Below are 23,505 nucleotides of genomic sequence, written 5' to 3' on the forward strand. Positions count from 1 at the left end.
AGTCAGAGGATTTTAACATCACTTCTTAACCAAATCCTGCCCAAAACTTTATTCTCCTGTGGAATAACCAAGATCTTTATGATCTGCTATATTCCTTTAACTCAATCCTCTTTTACCACTAGATACCATTATTATTCCAATTTATAGCTCTTACTCCTGTTTACTTGATCCACCCATCTTGCGGATGGATCTCTGGCTGACTATAGCCTGGGCAAACATTTCCAGGGTCTACTGAGTGTTAGGATCTCTCTGCCTACTAGATATAGTAGGTACGGTTCCTTACACACCCCTACTAAAGATTACTATGTCTGTTCGAATACCGATGTAGTTCCTGTTTGACTTGGGAATCTCATCCCCTTACGTCGGGATAACTATCTAATTTTCCTACGGATACCACCACCATTTGGGCCCAACTTGAGAAGAGAACGAGGATGCACAGAGTGCAAAGTCTACAGGAAGTAAAACCTATGCTCTGATACCAAATTGACAGGACCCGACCCAATTTCCACTTTGAAATTCGAGCCAAGTCCTGTGCGTGTCCGACACCTGGCGAATGTCGGGCACAAATGACCTTTTTGCCCTCTTACTTCAATTTCTCTTTAAAATTTCCTTAGACTTCTGCCGAAAATTCGGCAGAGTCTCCCCTGTATTTTGACCAGTCCCAAAATTCCACCTGTAAACAATCTCAAATATTTCCACCCAACTGCCAGAATAGGATAAACCAAAATTTGCCAGATTCAAATTTTCCAATAAACTCGATATCAGAGCAATTTTCTAAAGTTCACGGGTTTTCAGGAAAAATTTCTACAACTTTACCTGGCTTTGAAGCGTGGAGGTTAAGAGTGGCCCGGTGGTGGATCCTATGCACTTCTACAACCTGGGGGCGAAAAACAAGTTTTAAACTGTGAGTGGACAAAAAGTGAGATTCTTAAAATCCAGCTAAAATATAATTCCCCCATTTTGAAATAACTAGGGATATATATACATCGAAAATTTAACTATATTTCCATATAAAAGATTCTATAAGCATGAATTTGTATACTAATGAAGAAACTTACATAATCGATCTGATATAAAGATATTACTGCCTGGAAGAATCAAAGAACTGGTATACTGAATAAAAATACCAAAAATACACATGTGCAATTACTGAGAGACCAATATAAAATGGCTGAAAATCATCCTTGAATAAAAGAAAGCTCAAAATCCTTTAAAACTTCGTTCGACTGAATTTACTAAAAAAAATGAGTAAACAATATCTGCAGTAAAAGCTTTAAAATCCTTTAAAACTGCCACCTAATTGTACCCCTGTTATATCCGTCAATTCCCTGGCAGGTCTCGGGCGCCACGCAGTCCACCCGAGCCGCAAACTGGCGAAATCAGGGGACTATGATCAGCCTGTCCCGCCGGCAGATTCCTCGGTGACACCAAGTCAGCTCGAGTCGCTCTGGCAGGATGCAGGGGACCGTAGTCAGCCTGATCCGCAATCCTGGCAGGTCTCGGGGACATAAAGTCAGCCGAGCCGCAATCCTGGCAGGTCTCGGGACACCAAGTCTGCCGAGCCGCAAATCCTGGCACTCACGGTCCGAGCGTCCCCGAAACTCGTGAGGCAAAGTCAAGTGCACTGACTGAACTATAATCAGACTGGATGTCCGTAGACATCGGTCCGACTCTGGGTAATCACCATAAAGAAAATGGGTACAAGGTGGGTTTAAAATAGATTCCTTTAGAAAATCCGATTAAAACTGAAATCTCAAATTGTGCTGCTGTCTCATCTGATTTCAACCTCAAACTCTGTTTCTATGACTTTTAAATAAGCAGCACATATTTATAAAACTGTTACTGTACTGATCAAGTTCAGAACCGTAATAAAACTTACTCAAGATCAAATAAAGAAACTTATTCAAATAAATTCATTTCTAAAAACTTATTTATATAAAATCAATATAAACTCATTTATAAAATTTATTTATATAAAAGCACATCAATCATTCATGAAATCTGTTTTATGAAAGAAGGTCCACTCACAGATGGTCCGAGCTACTTCGATCCCTCGAAGATCTCTTTTATAATTTTGTCGGGCTCCTGGTGCCTGATTATCCCGAAAGATTAAGTTAGTAAACTGCTGAATAAAAAGAATTTCAACTAAACACCCTGCCCCCGACTCCTAGAAATACGCGCACTCGTTTCAGGTTACTCCTATGCCCACCTTAGCTTTTTGGACAGTTAAACCGGCTTTAATAGACCCGAACCCTCAATAAGCGGTAAGCTGCCAGTTCGGCCGATCCGGGACCCCGTTGGTCCACGATCTCCGATGGCCGATCTGGGCTCCTCTGAAGGTTCCTTACAGAGAAGGAACCATGTTCTGCGATTTTGGTCCGAAACGGACGGTCGGATTAGCCAAAATCGCGTTATCGCTGAAAATCCAAACCCTAGCCCCAGGGTTCGCGATTCCGGAGTATCCGGGACGCCGATTCGCGATCCGTCGAATCCTACGCGATCCTGAAATCACGTAGGCCGACATATCCAAAATTCAGCGCGATCCAACGATTACACGACACTGCACCCACGGATCGCGCGATATGGAAAATCCGCTCGGGGCTCAAACGGACTCCGAATCGAGATCCGCGAAATCCCACGCGCTCGTGACGACACGAGGACCTCAAAACTGGCCAGAGCCGTGCCACCACCCTGGGCCACGCGCCGCCACACGCGCGGGACAGATCGGGTGTCCAAAGCGATTTCGGGTGGCCGAAGAATCTCGGAACCAAGACTCCAAACTCCTACCCTAGGTAAAACACCCCATTTGGAGTCACTTTTGTTCTTGGACCACCCCCAAAAAGTGACCGGAAACAGTAGTTTCGAAGGGCCGAAGTTCGGCCGAATTTTCAAGTGCAAAATCGAACCCCTTAGAGCTAAAATCGATCGAGACCCATATACCCATTAGCTAGAACACGAAAAATATCTGGGAAAACATATCTTACTCGATCGATTTGGTGGAGAAACGAAGGAGAACTTTGAGCTGGAAGTTTAGGTAGCTTCGAACGAACCTCCGTCGGAAAACACGATTTTCCGGCCAGCTCAGGGCGGCCCCAGGGTTGATGTCGGTTGGAGAAGGTAGGGGACTCGATGGCGGTTCCAACGCCACCGGTCCCGTGGCCATTGGAGCTCGGAGGCGGCGCCAGCACCTTCTGGAAGTCGGTGGCCCGTTTCGCGCAGATTCTGGGTTTATATAGATGCAACTTCGAAATATTTACGGTTATGCCACTGAGACTCTTTTGACCATAACTTTTTCGTTACAACTCCGATTCGGGCCCACTCCGTGTCTACGGACTCCTTTCGCCGTGCTCTACGCAATGGCGCAAGCGGAATTTCCAAATTCTTTCTCGATCAAAAAGTCAAATTTTCCCCCATTAATAATGCAAGGGCAAAATGGTCTTTTTACTAAAAGATATTTTCCTTACTTTTTAGATATTTTCTTTTTTTATAGATATTTTGTTTTGGGTTCTTACATAGACTTCACTCTTTCTCTTCTCTTTGACTCTCACTCTATTCTCTTCTCTCATTCGTGTGTGTTTACAAGCAAATATAATGCATATTTATAGGCAAAGCAAATGGCTTTTAGGGGAGATATAATGATTTCTCCCCAACATCATAATTCCATCTTTTGACTAATACCCTCTAACCTTATCTATGTGGGCTTCACTTCTTTATAACATAAATAATGTTTTGCCAATTGTTAGTTGACCTTTTTGTTCAATAGTTTATTCTTCACATAACCTTTTTGTTAAATCATGTTTTGCCAGAAAGTCTCTTTTGGTCTCTGTTGTTTATCATTTTTATCATTAAGGCCCCTCTGATTTTAATTTGATCATGTTTGTCCCAGTGGTTTCAATTTCAAGCAATTCAAGGACAACTCTCAATTTCTGTTAACTTTTTTTAACTTTCGGTTATTTATGGAGAGACAATTCGATCAGATTATTTAAAAATACAATCCTTTTTTAAAATAACAAAGACAAAATGAAAAAAATTAATAACAAATAACAAAAATTCTTTCCTTTTTAACTCCCGTGCCCTCCCCTCCCACCATAACCACCATCAAGCCATTGCCCAACATCACCCACCCAACAACCAACCCTTACCACCGTCCCACCACAAAACTTCTCAAGACGCCCCACCTATCTATTTGTCTCTGTCTCTCTCTCAAGTCCAACCCAAAAAATTCAGTTCAAGCACAAGACCACATTGCTCATAATTTATTACAATATGGCCAATAGATATGAAAAATAAATAAATAAATAAAAGCTCCAACCCAGCCCCACCCACCAAGAACTACTCCTATTTCAATTTTATTTTCACTTATTATGGCTTATTTGGTGGTGTTTTTGAGAAACAGAACTTGAAGTTGGGAAGGGAAAAATCTATAGCTATTTCCAAGTTATTAAAAATCGATTGATGGACAAAGCTGTATATTGGAGAAATTTTTTTTATTTATAAAATGTTCATTTTGTATTGTTTATTTTTAAAAGAATAAATTTTTTAATAATTTGTTGACGAAATTACCCCTCCACAAGTAACAGAAGTTAAAAAAATTTAACAGAAATTAAAGATTGTCATTGAATTGCTTCAATTCAAATTGAAACCACAGGGACGAAAATGTTCAAATTGAAACCACAAGGACCTTAATGGTAAAAGTGATAAACTACAAGGACCAAAAGTTATTTTTTGCCTTTATTTTTTCACTATTTAAGTAGGTTAATATAATATATAATTCATTTGTGCGAGAGTGTTTTAGTAATCAAATTAGTTTGTAGTATTTTTTTAATATAAGCAATAGTCTAAACTATCTAAAATTATTTAATTTAATTGGGAGAGGTTCGAATTTAGGTGCAAAAAGGCAAGCTCATCTAGCCAACTAGCGTAACTCACGCCTACAATTAGTTTAGATTTAGATAAATAACATATACATGTGTAACACGTTATGGTGTAAATTGATTAAATTAAAACAGCCCATATAATAACTCCAAATCTACGTGTAGTAAAATGTCATTTATCCAAAAATAAATGAGAATTAATATACATATAATAACAATGAGAATCAACTTCATTCACGTGCTAAGTTATATAAGGGAAATAGCTTAAAATGCCACCCTTTATAATTTTAACTAAAAATACCATCCATTCCCAATTTTTTTACAACTACCACATATAAATACATCTTTATTGTGGTTTTTCAGAAATTGGGTTCTCTCTCAATTCTCTTGGCTCTATCTCTCTCTTCGGCCCTTCTCTCTCCCTCGTGTAACTCTCTCTCTCTCTCTCCTCTCTCTCTCTCTCTCTCTCTCCGTCTCTCTCCGACGCAATCGTCTTTCTCCCTCAACGGTGGCTATTCATCCAAGCTTAACTCCACGGTTCACATCCACGAGGTACTGTTCATCTTCCTTTTCTTTGAAATTTGGGGTTTTTGTGAATTTGGTTTATGGTGTATGGATTTGTAAGAAATTGATTTAGGGGTTTCTTCGAAATTGGTTTTGGGTTTTAGGGTTTAGGGGTTGCTCAGAAACTGGTTTAGGGTTTATGGGTTTCTTTGAAATTGGTTTAGGGGTTTCTCTAGGGTTGAGGGTTTATGGGTTTCCATGAACTGGGTAATAACTCACACCCACTCTCACTCGCTCGCAGACACTCTTCACAAAAATCAAACTCTTCATTTTGTCACAGAAAGTTTGGGCTTTGTTCACCTTTGTCTGGGTAAGTCCCAACTATCTATATTTTTTGATGAGATTTTAAGCTCTGGGCTCTGTGATTTCTACAAGAATTAATTCCACAATATTCTGATTTAATTGTTCAAATCAAAGCAAAGGAAGGAATGTTGTTTATGGATGGGTAATTGTCAAAAACGACTTCTGGAATCTACATGCTTATAATCAAATTTTGCATATGGATTTATGGGATGGTTTTGGGTTCCCTGTAATCTTTTGAGAATGTTTTGTTTATGGCATTTTTAAATGGGCTTGATTTTTGGTTTGGTAGAATGCATTTGATTGTGGTTTGGGTGATAGAGTGGTGGAGATGCAGATGGAGGTGTGGGTACTTTGTCTCTGTTAAAAGGAAATTGCAGGTTTATGGTTTGGTTTAAACAATTGTGTGGCTGTGTGTTCGCTTTAGGTGTCAGTGTCGTGATGCAAAGGAGACTGTGTTTCTAGATTTAAATTCAGTGTTTCTATGTACATAATTGGGTGATTTCTTAATATTTCTATTAGGTTATTTCAGTTTGTTTTCTGTTTGATTTGGAGAGCTGCGCTTGGCATGATTGTTTTCTTTAAACTTGGTTGATTTAGGTTTGGCCAGAAGGTGCTGGCAATGGCTACAGCGACATATCCACCACCACCACTGTATTATAAGCTCTACAAAGATTACTTGCAAGATCCCAAATCAGCTCCGGAGCCGCCCTCTCCGATTTAAGGGACATGCATTTGTTATGGTGACAATTACACTATGAGCTTTTCTCATTCTTTGCATTCTTCCTGTCAAAATTTATATAAACTGTGTAATTTGATTTCTGAAAATTGCTTTTGTCACTAATGACTAGATGCTAGAAGTTTTTGTGAAAAGTAAAGTTTGTTGAATTTACTGTTTGAAGAATGCCATCTCTCCTTTATAGCAGTTGCTTTAGCCAGGAATGTCATATATGACCTTTAAAGTTGTTGGCTTTGAATGTTGAGTTTGGAAAATATGTGTAATTCTATAATCTACTGTGTTGATGTTATCAATGTATGATTTCTTTGTTTTCCTTGTAATCTCTTCTTAATTAGTTTTATCTTATTTTATATAGACTGATGACATTCTTCCGAGCTTGGAAGATCAGGGAGTGCATCAACTGTATCCAAAAGGCCCAAACATTGGTATGCCTCCCTCCGTTCTAGTTTTAATTATTTGTATTGTCATGTGAAATTACTGCTCTTGAAATTTCTGATTGATTGCCATAGTTTTCTAGGCTATGGCGTATATCCAATCCATACTAGAAAATGTTGTCATGCATGATAAATCCCACATTACGACTAAAATATGATCCCTTAATGAGCCTTCTTTAGTGCAATACAGATGTCCTCTCTAGAAAGGAGAAGAGTGTTAGGGGGTATGTATCATCTGGTTTGCAGAGCATGATTTTATTGATAATAACTAAAAAGAAACAAATAAGAACTGCATGTGCACATGCGTGTATGTCTGTTTATTCTAGTGTCTATATATATATATATATATATATTGTGCATATGCATGTGTTTGTTTTTCGCCTCTAAAATGTTTTATGCTTCTCTGACAAAAATTGTGATCCTTCTTAGATTTTAAGAAGGAACTGAGGTCACTTAACAGAGAATTGCAGCTGCACATTTTGGAGCTGGCTGATATTCTTGTAGAGAGACCATCACAGTACGCGAGGAGAGTGGAAGATATATCTCTTATCTTCAAGAACTTGCATCATCTTCTCAACTCATTGCGTCCTCATCAAGTAAGATAGTTTTGGGTCTTAGAATGCACTGTATTGGTTTGTGTTTTGAGGTACTTTATTTTGTAATGTATTTTATCAAACAGGCTAGGGTAACGTTAATTCACATTCTAGAACTTCAGATACAACGTCGTAAACAAGCTGTGGAGGATATAAAAAGGTATGCTTTCAACAATTACTGGAAATATTTGTGGTCTGAGGCTGAAATGTTTTGCTTTGTTTTCCAAAACAGTTGAAAGAAAATTTCTTTGTCCTTCGATCATTGAAATGAATCGCTTATATAGCATTTTATTTAGAGTAAAAGTACTTGAATCTACTAGGCTATTCTTTTGGTGCATTGTAGAAGTTGTTGTAGAAAACTCCCCTGTTCTTGTATGTGAGGCATCGAAATGTTGATTTTTAGTTTCTTTCAACCTTGAATTATGAGGTTAAAAGTAAACTGCGGTGTGTGCATGGTCAGTGTAAGAGTTCGAAGATGCATATAAATTCCTTAAATCTACTGGTATTGTGACTGTGTAATCAATCTGCCATGTGGATTGGATGTTACATAATTGCTTGTGACTATTTGCTTCACTTTCTTGTTTAGGAGGAGAGAAGAAGCACGAAGACTTCTCAAGGAGTCTATTGGAACGTTGGAGGACACCGACGCATCTTTTGTGCTAAAGTAAGGGCGTGTGCTCATGTTCGTTCTGCCACCGATTGAAGCCTCTTGGAGAGTTGCATCTCAATACCTTCATCATGCTTCATGTATTAGAAAAATTATAGGTTCAATTGTCATTGTAATCAGAGTAAAAGCAATTTGATAGCGTGCATGATAGTGTTCTCTCTTGCTCTGCTGCTATGAAATTCTTATTTACCGATTGGCAAAGAAGAAAACATAGTTTCGACAAAGTCAATAGATCATTACAAGAACCCTAGAATACACTAGCGGAACTAGGACAAAGGCTACAGTGGGCTGTAGCCTAGGGAGGTTTTGGGGTTAAACAAAAATCAAACCTATATATTTGCCTCATTTGAAATGCAGAGCAATAGGCTCTTTAAATTGTAGTCTGTAATGGATGTCGGATGTACTTAAAGATGTCAGATGTCCCCACTGATACTTAAAGATGTCGGATGTACCCCCTCCAAAAGAGCATGTCAGTTACCCTATTGCATGTGTATTGTACTAATATTGCCTTTGTATTGCACAGATATTGCATGCATATTGCCACCCTATTGCATGTATATTGTGCTACTATTGCTGTTGTATTGCTGTTATATAACTCTAATATTGCCTCTCTAGTGCATGTATATTGGCCACATATTGCCATTATATTGTATGTATATTGAGTACGGCTTATCAATGGGTTTACAGTTTAGGCCCTACTTCATTCAAAAAGAAGACGAGGACGAGAACGAAACAACGTGCCTTTCAAAAACAGGCAATCAGATGCATAATAATTGCACCGTAAGACATTGTAAGAAATTATTTTTAAAAATAATGTACACAAAAAGGAAGGGATGAATAAATATGCAAATGCTTCGTGATGGGTTGAAGAAAAGGATGATTACATTTGGTGGTTTGATTATGTTTGGTGATACGATATGTTCTTCATCTTAATCTTCTTCATATATGTACTTGTTGTATTATTAATTCACACAAATTCATCTCGTAATCATCCAACTATTAAAGCTAAGTAAATGAAATGAAACAAAAGAAGAAGCCCAAAATAAACAGAAACAGCAATTTCTAGCACCCTTTTATCGCCTCTCTATCACTAGTGTATCACCAACCTATCACCAGTTTATTGCGTTTTAGGCAGAAACAAATTATGCACTTCCTCTGTTTTTTTTTTTTGACATATGTCCATTGTTTGACCTCCATTTTCCTGTAAGGAAAACAAAGAACACATGAATTTAATTTGGAATGGATAGATAGCTTTCCATTAAACCTTTTGACAAAAAAAAAAGTAAACAGCAGAGCTTCTCCTAGCAAGCAAAGGCAGGATTGAGGTGATGACCATTAGTTCAAACATTATGTGATCTAATAGGGATAACTAATTTTGGGAACAAGTAATGAATCTTCAAAACGATAAAGAACAACTAGTAAACTAATTTATGCATTTTAACTTTGCACGGGTCACAGCGCTGAACATGATATTTGGTAACCATCTCTATACTTAGGGGTCACAGTGCTCAACATGATATTTGGTAACCATCTCTATACTTTACAGTTATGAAATTGACATGTACATTTCTTTTCCCCAAACCAAAGGTTTTTAAAAATTCCACAAAGTTTATGTATAATACTTGACTGTATGCAAACTCAAAGAATTCGATTAATATATGAATAACAAATAATTCTTCATATATGCAAAAGTCAACCACATGACTTGAAATTAGAAATTCTCACTGCACACAAATCCCCCATTACTACATACAAATAAACATCCACAATTCCATAAGGCAAAAGGCAAGTTCTAAGGGATACACAAGGAAAGAAAGAAAAAAATATTTCCAAGAACAGCCAATGAGAAATAATGTTACAGACCAAAAGCAAACAAGGCAAAGTTAAACCACCATTCTTAAGACAAAAAGCACCAGACAATTTCTATTTATTGAATCAGCTCACAGAAAATGGTCGATGTGTATCACTTCAGGTCTCTCTTTGTCTAGATCAATTCATTAATTTGCCATTGCACTTCTGATATCTAGGAAAATCCATTGGCTCAAAAGACACCATCAGCTTCAACTCTGAAATTATGCATGGTTGACTACACAAGTTGTTTTGACCTCCAAACATGGGAAAAATTCTCAAGCCTGCAAGTACGCATAAAACATCTCAAGAATGGAATGATAAACAAACTCTGTGAAAAATAAAATAAAATACTACATGTAAAAAAAAAACAAAAGGATAATTAAACTGAACACAATAACTTACAGCAACATTTAGTAATCTAATTCATGGATACAAAGAAAACATTGACTTGATTTGCTTTCTCTTATGAGCTTTAGTATTATTAAACTGCAGCATCCTATTAAGTGCCTACAAGAATCGTAAGATATTTTCTGAAACCCCATATTTTTAGAATAAATAAAGAGAAAACAACATCAGCAAAATTGTTAAAACATTAGTCAAATTGTTGAGAATATAAAATCTCACATCCACTATTCTAAGCCTTGCATTTCAATATATAAAATTATGAACCTCTTCAGCCATTATCACCATAGTACTAGACTTCGCTGACAAATAATGCATAACAAGTGGATGTCGCAACAAGTGGATGTCTCATCAAATAGAACTTTGTAGCTAAAGGAATAATTAATTACATGATACATATGCAATAAACAAAGGAGCTGGAAATTAAATGAAACCAGGATGGGCAAATCTATTTCTTCAATCACAGAAGCATTTAATGGGTAAATTGAACAAACAACATATAGGTTCATGGGCTGAGGTAGAATTTCTTCATTCATCGTTAGCCACCTTAGTCCTTAAGAAGAAGAAATACATTAATCCCTAACCCTCCTCTTCCTCAAATTTCTTTCCTTCCATGCCTTGAATTCTATCCCTATTCATGCACCCATGACATGATCAGTCAAAGAGCAGTATCAACAAGCTACAAAAACAAGTCTCCTCATGACCCATTCGAACCATGCTCAAATGACACCCAAAAACAGAGTGATGTTAAAACAATTCCTTCTGAGCCACAAAACATGACGAAGAAGTAACCAGGCTAGATCACGGGCAAAAAGTACTTCATAATGAGAGCAGCAGAGTCACTGCTCTGTCGAAGAACTCTGTACTAGAAAACCATCATATGATGACAGTCAAAGTGAGGATTTGCAAGGTTTGTCATGTCATGCAATAATACCAGTCCATCGAACACATCTACCTAGTGAATAAAAAAAATATACATTCCAACCTTAAATATGAATGGAATTGATTTCGTTTAGATTTGAAACTCTGCACCATCTTACAAAGTAAACAACCTATATTTTCACATAAGAGGACTAGTAAACATCTAACAAAATTTAAGACCCTGTTGCACCACATATGCACTTGTTTATTTGAATTGAACCTAGAAAGAAACCTCACCCATAATTTTTTAGCAACACCTATAAATGACACATACAATTTTCCTTCTTTGGATGGAAAAAAAAAAACAACAGGAAACACAGACTTCAATTGCAAAAATCACAAAAACCATTAAAACCATAATGAAACGAGAATAAAATCATAATAAACTAGCAATACAACAGCACTAAAATGCCAATACACAACCACTAAATTGCAATACGATAGCAAAAGACAGCACTAAAACATCAATAAAACATCAATAACAACAACAAAACAACAGCAAAATAACAGAATTCCAAATCAAACGCAAGAATCAATCCACAAAGAATAAACCCATTCAATGTTTCAAATATGGAATTATCAGAATCAGACAATTTCAAAGGAACCCCTCAACCCTAAACCAATTTCAGACAAACCCCTAAACCCTAAACCAATTTCAGAGAAACCCCTAATCCAATTTCAGAGATACTCCTAAACCCTAAACCAATTTCAAAGAAACCCCTAAACCAATTTCATAGAAACCCATAAACCCTAAACCAACTTCAGAGAAACCCATAAACCAATTCAAATTGATGATGAACAGTACCTTTTGCAGGTGAACGATGGAAGAGGAAGACCACTGCTTCACAAAGAGAGAGAGAGAGAGAGAGAGAGAGAGAGAGAGAGAGAGAGAGAGAGCCCCTAGAGCTTCCCGCGACAGTAAAAGAGAGAAGAAAGTGTGAGAGCTGATCGAACAGAGAGTGAGACCTGAGCAATAGAGACAGAGAGAGCTGAGCGACAAAGAGAGAACAAAATTTTATCAAAACTGGTATGTGTGCAATAAGTGGACAATAAATATATATTTATAGGTGATAGTTGCAAAATTTTTGGGGATAGCTAGTATTTTCAGTTAAAATTATAAAAATGGTGGCATTTAGAGCTATTTCCCATTATTATATATGTAGTCTTATCAAAATTGGAATATTAAGTGTTTTCTTAATTCAAAGATTTTATGGGCTCATCACGAGTTGGTCATACGTAAAGAAGCTTACGCAATTTATTGGGCTCTCATGCCTCTCCAACATCGGGGTATTATTTTCAATTAAGACTAGGACTCCGGAAGCCATGATGTCTCACCATATGTCAAGCCAAGTCCTCGGAGGTCCAAGCCCAACCTGCAAAAGTAGGTCCAGAACCTCTGGATATTTTCATGCACGTAACGAGATCCATCCAAGAAAGCAATCAGAGAGAGTGATGTCAATTTGGAACGTTCCTAAGGAGAAGAGAATCAATTGATTAGATTTGCAATCGAAAGATCTCATTCGAATCAATTCCATGAATTTAGGAAGCCACATAAGGAAACGAGGTTGACCTTTTGGCCATTTAATGGCCAGCCCATGGGCTGACGAATGCCCTATATAAACTACATCAGACAAAGAGCAAGAGCCCCCCGACATCAAACACAAAAACTTACTTTTTGTCTTTCAATTTTCTATCTCTAGACTAGGTTCTTATTTTCCAAGCAAGTAGACTAGATCAGTTCTTCACTTTCGTTAGTGTAAGTTTAATTTCTTGTATTTTCCATTACATTGTTTTAAGATTCATTTTTATCATTTTATTGTTAATTGTTATTGAATTTGTTTTAAGCTTAATTTAATTTCGAATTGCTTTATTTTATTGCCTTTACCATTTATATCGTTCTTATTTCGTTCTTCGCTTAATTTAAGTTTATTTATTGCTTTGATTACTTTATCGCACTTCAATTTTCGTCTTTAAATTTAATCGCATATTTTAATTTAATTTGCGTCGTTATCATTAAATATCTCAAAAATACTAAAATACCTATACGAAACCTAACCATCCTCGACCCTGAGAAAGTGAAAGAACCGAGGCCAAGAGTAGGTTCCTTGCTTGGCCGATTAATCGGATGGTTAGAAGTCAGAAGCGCGAACATAACAATCCAACCTTTTCCATTCAAGCCAGTCAGTGGCTTGGTGGTGGCACACCTACGCAATCTAAAAGAAGAAGGACCAAAAACTCCTTCAATTGGCCTACCCGGCCGAAAGAGGGAAACATAATTTGGCACGCCCAGTGGGACCACTAAGTTTTGTATGGTCGTAAACACTAGGGGGAATCGTAGAAAAGATCAAGAGTTTGAAGAGTTTAGATGTCGTTCAGAATCAGAGACAAGTATGGCTGGTTCGCTCCCCACGAACACTCAGCCACAAAATCTTGTGAACGAACAACAAAGCTAAAACGGCATTGGCCGAGATATGGCCGTCAACCCCAACCATGTGGTGGTCGAAGATGTTACGAAAGTCGATGGAGGACCAGTCTTGAGGCTGAATCCGGCCACTTCACTGGAGATCCAACAGCTCATCCGAGCAATGGAGACATTGAACCAACTCAACCATCAACGGTTGCAAGATACGTCTCAACTCATATCAACCCAAAATGCTCATATAAATGAGAGGTTCGATCGATTGCTAGGAAACAAAAATGGCCAAAATGGGAAATAGGTGGTTCCAAATGGAGTGCCAGCTAGGGGGCCTCAAGTAGAGGTTCAACCGAACATCTTGGGTGCGAACCCGCCTCAATCGAATGCTCTAGCTGCGGGTAATCTAGCCCCAGATATCAATGTTCCGCCGATTAGTAATAACCCATATGTGGTGGCTAACCAATTCCAAGGATTCCTTCCATATAACCAATTCCGTCCACAAGTCCACCAGGAGGCAAGAGTCAACTTCGTTGGTCCTCATATTAACCAATACGCTAGAATCGGTGGGTGGAATAATCTTGGTGGGAACGCGAACTTGAATAATCCACTACTAAGAAACCAAGCGATCGACCGATGGGGGATCGAACAGATGATCCAGGATATGGTGCCTTATGCTAGGAGGATTGGTAGACCATTTTATCGGAGGCCTTATCCGGATCATTTTGATCAAGAGGAGTTTCCACTAGGATTCGAAGTCCCGGACTTTGCATTGTTTTCAGGAGACAGATTTCAGTCGATGTGGAGCATATTGGCCAATTCACGGCTCAGTGTGCTGAAATCGGACATCGTGAGGCCTTGAAATTAAGCCTATTACCAAGTACCCTCATGGGGACTGCTTTTTCATGGTATGTCAAACTTTCTCAGAACTCAGTTCCAAATTGGCAGACCATGGAGCAAATCTTCCATGAACAATTTTATCAGCTAGAGCCAGAGGTTTCGATGTCCGACTTGGCTAAGATGCGTCAAGGATCAAATGAGCTAGTCCAAGAATACTTGGAGAAGTTAAGATAAGCAAGGGCTAGATGTAAGGATCAACATGCCTGAACATGAGTTCGTGAAGTTGGCCCAAGGTGGATTATTTTTCGATCTCCGGAAGAAGTTTGAGAGTATTGAGTTTCACGATATCTACGACATCCTACTTCGAGTGGATCGATATGAACCTTTTCTAAAGAAGGAACAGCAAAAGAACCGGCCAACATCTAGGTCGACCTTTTATAGAGATCCACCAAAACCTTTCACATCTAGAACCATGGCTGTCCACGCAGTGGATATTGACGATCTAGACTCGGAGGGAAGAAACGAGGAAGTCTTCCAAGAGGAAGAAGAAGAATCGGCTAGAATAAACTTGGCTGAAATCGTGGCCAGTGGACCACACGTATGCAAGGCTTTGTCTAAAGCCTCCAAGGATCAAAGGCCGATGACGGTCCAAATTTCTAAGTTTAGTAGAACCTCACAAAAGGGAGTTTGAACGAAGTCCTATACCTTTGACATTTCAAAAGCCGAACTAATCTTTGACCAACTTTTAAAAGAAAAGATGATAAAATAGCATAATGGTCATGATATTCCGTCGGCTAATGAACTTAGAAATAAGACTTTTTGCAAATGGCATACTGTATGGTCTCACGCGACTAACAATTGCCTTGTTTTCCGAAATGTTGTGCAGGACCTCATTGATCGAAAAGTCTTGAAATTTCCAGAGAAATCTACAATGGACGTTGATCAGAATCCGTTTCCTAATGCTCCGGCCAACATGGTGAATGTCAACTTCCGAAGGCCAGATCAGCCTCGACCAAGGTTGGACTTGGGTTGCTCTGGAAAAGTAGAGGCTGAGAGAAGAGCAAGGGAGACCCAGGCTGATCCTAAGGCAAAAGGTAAGGCCAAGATGTATCCGGAAATGACCAAGGCTTTAAATGAGAAGATTCCAATTAGGGAAGAACCTCCCAAGGCCATTGTGTTATGCAATCGATGTCAATGTGAGGTCTCATTGGAAGTAGTTCCACCAAAGGCCAAGGAGCCATCTAGAGAACCGACTACGGAGTCGGCCAAGGAGCAAGTCCAGACCGTTAGGCCCAAAAGTGCTGGGATGAACATGATAAAAAGTCCGGCCAAGAATTACGGCCCACATAGCCCAAGGGACATGACAGAGATAAGGCCGAACAAACGGTTATTACATGAGTATCAGGGTAGGTACGAGAGGCCACAATATCAGCCTAAGAGAAGAAATCAGCACATGCCACTAAGGTATGAGGATGTTGATCCGCTGAGCCCAAGTCGAAACCAAAATAAAAGAATGTGGGTTTCAATGGAAGAAGGAAAGAATCGAGAGGTGGCTTATGTATCAAGACCTTACCCAACAGATGGTAGTGGCGTTCCAACATTAAAGATGCCAAACACCAAGGCAGGCCAGTGGTATAGGAACAGAGGTTCAAAGCTTCCTCCAATACCTTTAAACAAAACTTAAACAAGAAGGGCTCAAAGGCAATATGCTGCCTCATGTAATGCAGAGTTTGAATGGGCAGACGAGAGAAAAGCCCAACTTAACCGATTAGTCAAGCTTTGAGAAAAGCTTCGGTTGGAAGAGTTGGAGTTGGCCAAAGCCGATGCTGTGGCTTCATTGGAGGCAGCAGCGGCGGAAGAAAGGAAAATTCACCGGCAATGAGCAAATAGCCAAGTTATGGTGACAAACTTAGACGAACCGATCTTGGAGTTGGAGGCTCATCTGAGTGGAGCGTTTGAGGCAAACAATTCCAAGGCCAAATCCAATGGGCCAACGAAGGGGTTGAATGACGGACCATCAAAGATTGAGAAATCTATGAAGGTTTAGTTGAAGACCAAGCCTTTAGTCCTCAAGAATCAAGTAGCGACCAAGGCGGCATCAACATCTGAGGTCGATGAGAAAAAAAGAGAATGACCATGAATTGGTCGGGAATGCTAGGGGTAAACCCCAAACGAGAGAAGACAAGCCAAAGGCAGAAGAAGACCAAGTTATGGTCAATGTTCAAACATTCGAGGTAGAAGAAAAGGCTGAGGCTACGGCCAATATTGGGGCCACAGAAGCTTCAGAAAATCCAGAAGGCACTTTAGCTGACGATGAAGAACTTTATGGGGAAGATTAGGAGTATGGTGATGATGAGTACTTCGAAGAACTTACAGAAGAAGTTATGAAGGAACTAGCTAAAGAACTCACAGAAGAGATGGCCAAGTTTGAAAATGAACTAAAAGTGGGCAAGACCAAGGTGAAGTTTGGGGATTTCGATGAAGTTGAGGCCATAGTCGTCACACTTCCGTTATTTTTCAAAGCTTAGCCAGGTCAACCAAATTCCATGGATGGGGATGTGTTCGATGAAATCGAATCCATGGTTCAGATGGGAGAACCAAAGAAAATCGAAGTGATTCGGGAAATCCTGAAGGTAGAGGCAGCTCAGCCTCAAATTGTGGTGCAAAGTTTAGAGAAGCAAATGTCGGAGAATGTGTGCTACGAAATGCCCACTAAGAAGATGGCTTCCCATCTTAAACCTCTACATGTGAGTGCTCATTTTGATAGGATTCCGATGAGCAGAGTTCTAGTCAACACAGGGGCCACGGTGAACATCCTCCCAGCCTCGGTGATGAAGAAATTGAAGAAGAGTTCAGACGAACAAATCCCGACCAAGACAACGGTCAATGGTTTTGTGGGAGATACCACAAGATTAAAGGGGATCATCCCACTCCAAGTCCGAGTAGGAGGAAAGGTTATGATGACAGCCTTCTTTATGGTAGAAACAATGGCTCATTTTAGTGCGTTGTTGGGCCGATATTGGATCCACGAAAGTATGTGTGTCCCTTCCTCGCTCCATCGGACTCTATAATTTTGGCACGGCGATGGGAGTGTGGAACTAGTTCAGGCCGATTCACGGCCTTTCATGGCTTCAGCCAATGCGATGGAGGCCAGATTCTACAAGGATGATCTTGGTCCTCTTTATTTCACTAGGTTAGATAAGAATGGCCGACCTACGGGAGTTTCGGCCCAAAAATTAATAAACTTGGGGGTATATGATGCCTAAGCACATGGGGAGCGCCCCGCGATGGCTAATTTCTTCTCTCTCAATGAGTGATACAACCATTAAGGAAGAGAAAAGGGCCGCAGTGGAAGACATTTTGAGATGGCTATATGGTTTTTGGGCTGAGAGAGCGTCCGAACATGGGTCCACCGCTCATTTGGTGGAATTCCTCCACGAAGGTCCTAAAGATGATGGACTTGAACTCGAGGAGGTCAAGTTGGCACCAACTGAGATGGATGATTCAAAGGCGGAAGTCCAAGATCCGCTATTAGAGATCAACCTAAGAACGAAAGACAACCATCGGCCAATCTACATTAGTGACCTAATGAAGCCGGAGCTTCGGACCAAGATGGAAGAGCTTTTGAGAGAGTTCAAGGATTGCTTTGCTTGGGATTACACCGAGATGCCTAGATTGAGTCGTGACTTGGTCGAGCATCGCTTACCGACAACAGAGGATTTCAAGCCCTTCAAGCAACCACCTCGCCGAATGTCGACCGAAGTAGAATTACAGGTTAAGGAAGAAATTGTAAGGCTTGTTAAAGCCAAATTTATTAGGCCATCTAGGTATGTAGAATGGCTTTCAAATATTGTACATGTAAAGAAAAAGACGGGAGCAATAAGAATTTGTGTTGATTTTTGTAATCTCAATCTTGCAACTCCTAAGGATGAATACCCCATGCCTATAGCTGACCTCTTAGTTGATGAGGCAGCCAAGCATGAGATCTTATCCTTCATGGATGGGCATTCAAGCTATAATCAAATTTTCATAGCCGAAGAGGATGTCCACAAGATAGCCTTCAGATGTCCTGGTTCTGTTGGAACCTTTGAGTATGTCGTGATGCCATTCGGCCTCAACAATGTCGGGGCCACATATCAATAAGTGATGAATGCCATCTTCCACGACATGATCGGTCGAAACTTGGAAGTTTACGTCGATGATGTAGTTGTGAAGTCAGAGTCAAGGCCAGGTCACTTGATTGATCTTTGGTCGGCTTTCGAGAAAATGCGAAAACATCAATTGAAGATGAATCCAAAGAAGTGTACCTTTGGTGTTTCAGCTGGAAACTTCCTAGGATTCTTGGTGCACTAAAGGGAACAAAGTTAAGGCCATCATTGATGCGCCACCCTCAAAAAATAAGAAAGGGTTGCAAAGCTTACTAGGCCAAATAAATTTCCTTAGGAGGTTTATAGCCAATTCAGCAGGGAAGGTCGAACCCTTCTCATCTTTGCTAAAACTCAAATATGAAGAGAAATTTAGACGGGATGATGTCCACCAAAAGGCTTTCGATTTTATCAAGGAATATCAGACAAAACCATCGATGCTCATCCCACCGAAATGAGGCCGACTCTTGAAGCTTTATATTTTGGCCTCAAAAAATTCCATCGGAAGCCTTTTGTCTCAAGACAACGATGATAAGAATGAGCAAGAGGTGTATTACCTTGGCTAAATTCTAACGGCCATTGAAAGGAAATATTCATCGATTGAAAAACTTTTCTTGGTTTTATATTTCACCGCACCAAATTAAGGCACTACATGTTGCCTTCCATAGTTCATATAATTGCCAAGACTGATCTAATAAAATACATGCTTACTCGGTCAATTATTCGAGGTCGAATAGGAAAATGGACGATGGCCTTGGCCGAGTTTACCTTTCATTACGTGCCACAATTGGCTGTCAAGGGGCAGGCTTTGGTTGATTTCTTGGCCGCACACCCTTGCTTCGAATTAGAAGACATGGACTAATTTCTGGTCAACACGTTGAGTCTATTTCCATGGCATCTCTATTTTGACGAATCACGAACTTCAAACATGGGTGGAGCAGGCATCATCATAGAATCACCCCAAGGTTTCCGAACTTGCTATTCATTCCAGTTGGACTTTGATTGTTCCAACAATCAGGTCGAGTATGAGGCTTTGATCATCGGGTTGGAGATCATGAGAGAACTCGAAATAAACAATGTCGTGATCCTTGGGATTCAATGTTGGTTTTGAAACAACTATCTGGGGATTACAAGGTGACTAGCCAAGCCTTGCTCGGCTATCATGCTTTGGCTAGCAAAATGATCGAGGATTTAGATGAAGTGGTACTTACTCACCTACCAACGGAACATAATTCTCAGGCCAATGCCATGGCCCAACTAGCTTCAGGAGTTCAAATCTACGAAGGGCTATTGGAAGAACTTTTCAAGGTAGAGAAACGATGGATTTCACTGGAAGTCATGGTGCTAACTGTAATGCTAGAGGACTCGATATTACGTGATAAGGGATGAGATACTCTGTCACATAGGCTCTGACAACCTACTCATGAAGTGTTTGGGCAAGAATGAACAACTTATAGCCATAACGACATCTGGGTTGGTGGAAGGGTTGACACCGATAACCTCCGTCTAAATGTGCCAAACAAGATTTGATTTAAAAATAAAATAAAATAAATAAATAAATAAATAATCTAAGTATGGAAATTAGATCGAGATGGGCCAAAGAAGCTTACCTCAACTTCAGGCTCAGAAGTAGCAGTCTGTCTACCAACTTCAGTCTCAAACATGGGATTTTGAATTTCCTACATTTAAAACACAAGTTAAGACTAGGAATAAAGTGGAAATGTAGTGAAAATGAAACTTACCAGAATGGCCGAAGAAGAAACGATTGAGTGAGTAGCCATGGTCAAATAAGTGGGATTGGGTTGCTCTAATATCCTACTCGAGCCTATAAGGCCAAAGTCTTATTATTATTTAAAAATAAATAAATAAAAATAAAATAAAAACCGATCATACCTGGGGGTAATGGGTTCCTCGGGATCTTTCTCGGTCGAGCAAGGATGATGTCATCGACTGGTGGAATCTCAACATCATAGCTGGAGGAATTCCGATCTTCCCCAACATCTGGAAGAAAACATCGGAAATATTAGCTTCTAAAAATCCAAGATTAAATGGGAAATGGCCAGAAGTCCAACAAAAGTTGGCTTACCTTGGGTGAATGGAAGTGGCCTCTTCTCACCCTGACTATGACTAGATTCGGCACTCACATTTTTTGTGGCTGCAAGAGGTGAAGATGTTGGTAGACTAATAAGACTAGCATATAAAATATAAAGTGATGACTAAAAGTTTACCTTGCTTAAAACTGTAATAAGTGGAACAGCAAGCGCAACCCCAGAAGATCCTCTCCATATGGACCTCAGAAGGTTGGGAAAACCAAGTGGCTGATATTTCGCTGAAGCCAAATTCGGTGTTGCGGGTTTGGAAGTTAAAAACTTTGACTAGCTCACGATTAAGTTTACCACGGAATTCACCTCGCTTGCTTGCTTAAAAGATACTCTCCATGAGGAAAAATAGTTGTGGGAGTCGAAAAATAGTTGTGGGAGTTGAAAAATAGTTGTGGGAGTCGAACATGGGTGATGGAACGCCTTGAATAAAACCCGTCTGATGACCAACGGCAGCAGGATTGTAAACCTCGCAGCCTCAAGGGTAATGGTTCCCTTTGTTCAATGCAAGACCATAAGGAAGATCATGACTGATTAAGATACTTGCCCAAAGTTCTCGGCGTTCTTCCTTGGTCGCTAGAGTGGGGATGCTGGCAAGCCAAATAATCTGGGTAGCGATTATCTAAGCACATGGATAAGTCGCTAGGGGACTTCTATGAACATCCGTAGAAAAATTTGAAGCAGTCCTCAACATGGTGTTTCGGCAAAGGGAGGCTAGCAATCGATTTTCCTAGAAGTGAGTCACCCCGGAATGTGACATTGGCTGGTCCCAACATCAGGAAGTAAACTTGGAGCCACAGCTGAAAAAGTCAAATCGGGCCTGAAGGGTTACATGATATGGGTTTGGGCAAAACAATATCTCGAAGGAATCTGTAAAGGTAGGCCAAAAATATGGGACCTAAGGCCACTGCTTGGCCATCTGCAAGAGGTTCAGCCAAAGGTTGGACTTCCTTGGTGACTTGGCTGGATTTTGAGCAAGTCAAGAATTTGCACAGCCACATCTGAAGAAAGGCTACATGCTCTGCATAAGACACACCATTTGTTGAACCTATTGGAGCTCCAGAGGATAACCCGGTGTAGTCAAAGTAGGTCTTGATCTAGTTGTTGAAATTCTTGGTGGGCTTGTCGTAGTCCAGCTTCAAAAGGGGTTCCAAAAGGTCGACTGAATAAACCACACCATGTGGATGAAGGCCAATGATAGCGGCCAAATCAAGTTGAGTGGGGGTCATCATCCCAAACCGTAATCTCATGCAATTAACGGAGGATGACCAAAAATATAAGCCTGCAATGATGAATGAGCGATCACAAGGAAAGTCCCCAGAGGCACAAAGAGCCAAGACATCATAGATCCCGCTTTTTTGCCAAGAAGTCTTCAGTTTTGGTTCCAGAGCTTTGTACCAATCATACCAACTTTTCTTAGGATCAACGTCGGCCTCTAGGTTGGGTTTCTTGGCTTTAGACTTCTTCTCAGCCACACAGTTAACTTCAGAAGCTTTGCATGGCCAACATTTGAAAGGTGAAGAGCTTCCCGTGTTAATTTCTAATCGAACCCCATGGTGAAAGGCAGAGGATCTTCACTTTCCTCAGCCCAAATCTTCACCACTTCATCTGGAGGTTGAAGTGGTTACAAAGGGCCAAGGACGTATCTTAGGACATCACCTTGTAATTTGATGGCGTAGGCTTCCTCGAGTTGTTCATCACTTTTAGCCATGTCCTTTTTCAACTTGGCCAAGTGAGTGATAATGGGCTTCAACTCTGGATCCATCCTACAAACACAAATATTATTTGAATCAAGAAAAATATAGTGGCAAAAGGCAAAAATTTGCCAAGAACATGAAGAACATTCAAACTTTCAAAAGTTTAAAAAATGAGCTTTCAATGGCCACCATTCATCAAAATCACAAAGGCCTAGCCAAATTCAAGCCAAACCAAGTCAATTGGAAATCCAAAGGCCTAGCCAAAACAAAAGATATTGTTGTTTAGAATAACAATAGTCAAATAATAAATAAATAGAATGGCAAGATCCACAAGCTTGGCTTGGGGCCAACCAAGGGGGTTTAAGAGAATGAAGAATTCTCACCGCCAAAAATCAGCTGAAGTGTAGGTTTCCTTCAATGGCAGCTAGAATAGTAAAAGGAAGGTGAGTTATTGAGCTGAGATTTTTTTATCAGCTACAGCAGCTGGGTTACAAATGGAAACTGAAACTTAAATCATAAGTTTACATCATTTTATTGAATTGAAATAAAGCAACCTAATATAGCAACATAAAATTAGTCAATATTGGAGTTTCCATCAATGGCATCATCATCACCATCCGTCATATTTTCATAACCAACATTGATATTTCCATCATTGTATGAATGGTCAAATGTGCCGCATGGTTCCGCAAAGAAATATGACACATCCAAATGGGTGATATCCATTGGCTCGGTGAAATTATAAAAAAATGTTGCTGAAATCGATGAAGTTTGTTTGTTTCTCTTTTTCCTTTCCCTAAATTGATGCTTGATAATGATTAACCAGGTATTTTGTTGTAAGATAGGTATGAGACCAATGTCCTTTCATGCCACACCTATAGCAAGCCTCATCACTTTTCTTTTCAGAATTAATCTGCACACCTTTCCCTTTTCCTTGTTTTTCTTCATTGTTATTCCACTTCTGGT

At 39.8% G+C, this 23,505-nt stretch overlaps 1 protein-coding gene and 1 long non-coding RNA gene across 2 annotated transcripts; one reads left to right on the plus strand and one right to left on the minus strand.

The window, feature by feature from the left end:
• Positions 1-6,396: 6,396 nt before the first annotated feature.
• Positions 6,397-8,316, plus strand: LOC117613239 (mediator of RNA polymerase II transcription subunit 7b-like). Its single transcript, XM_034341865.1, has 4 exons — positions 6,397-6,481; positions 6,833-6,902; positions 7,341-7,507; positions 8,091-8,316. The coding sequence occupies exons 1-4, from the start codon at positions 6,479-6,481 to the stop codon at positions 8,205-8,207; spliced, it is 357 nt and encodes a 118-aa protein (XP_034197756.1). The 5' UTR covers positions 6,397-6,478; the 3' UTR covers positions 8,208-8,316.
• A 1,605-nt stretch (positions 8,317-9,921) lies between these two features.
• On the minus strand, positions 9,922-12,232 carry LOC117613240. The gene is made up of 2 exons (XR_004583690.1): positions 12,151-12,232; positions 9,922-10,303 (listed from the first exon to the last, which is right to left on the minus strand). It is a non-coding gene; the product is annotated as an uncharacterized LOC117613240 (long non-coding RNA).
• Between the last annotated feature and the right edge of the window lie 11,273 nt (positions 12,233-23,505).

Source organism: Prunus dulcis, unplaced genomic scaffold (assembly GCF_902201215.1).
Source record: "Prunus dulcis unplaced genomic scaffold, ALMONDv2, whole genome shotgun sequence".
Taxonomy (NCBI): domain Eukaryota; kingdom Viridiplantae; phylum Streptophyta; class Magnoliopsida; order Rosales; family Rosaceae; genus Prunus; species Prunus dulcis.

What these genes read in the sequence shown, in the direction of transcription:
- LOC117613239 (XM_034341865.1), top strand. An exon ending in TCCAAAAGGCCCAAACATTG is followed by an intron (nt 6,903 to 7,340) that starts GTATGCCTCCCT and finishes GATCCTTCTTAG; the next exon opens with ATTTTAAGAAGGAACTGAGG. An exon ending in ACTCATTGCGTCCTCATCAA is followed by an intron (nt 7,508 to 8,090) that starts GTAAGATAGTTT and finishes TTTCTTGTTTAG; the next exon opens with GAGGAGAGAAGAAGCACGAA.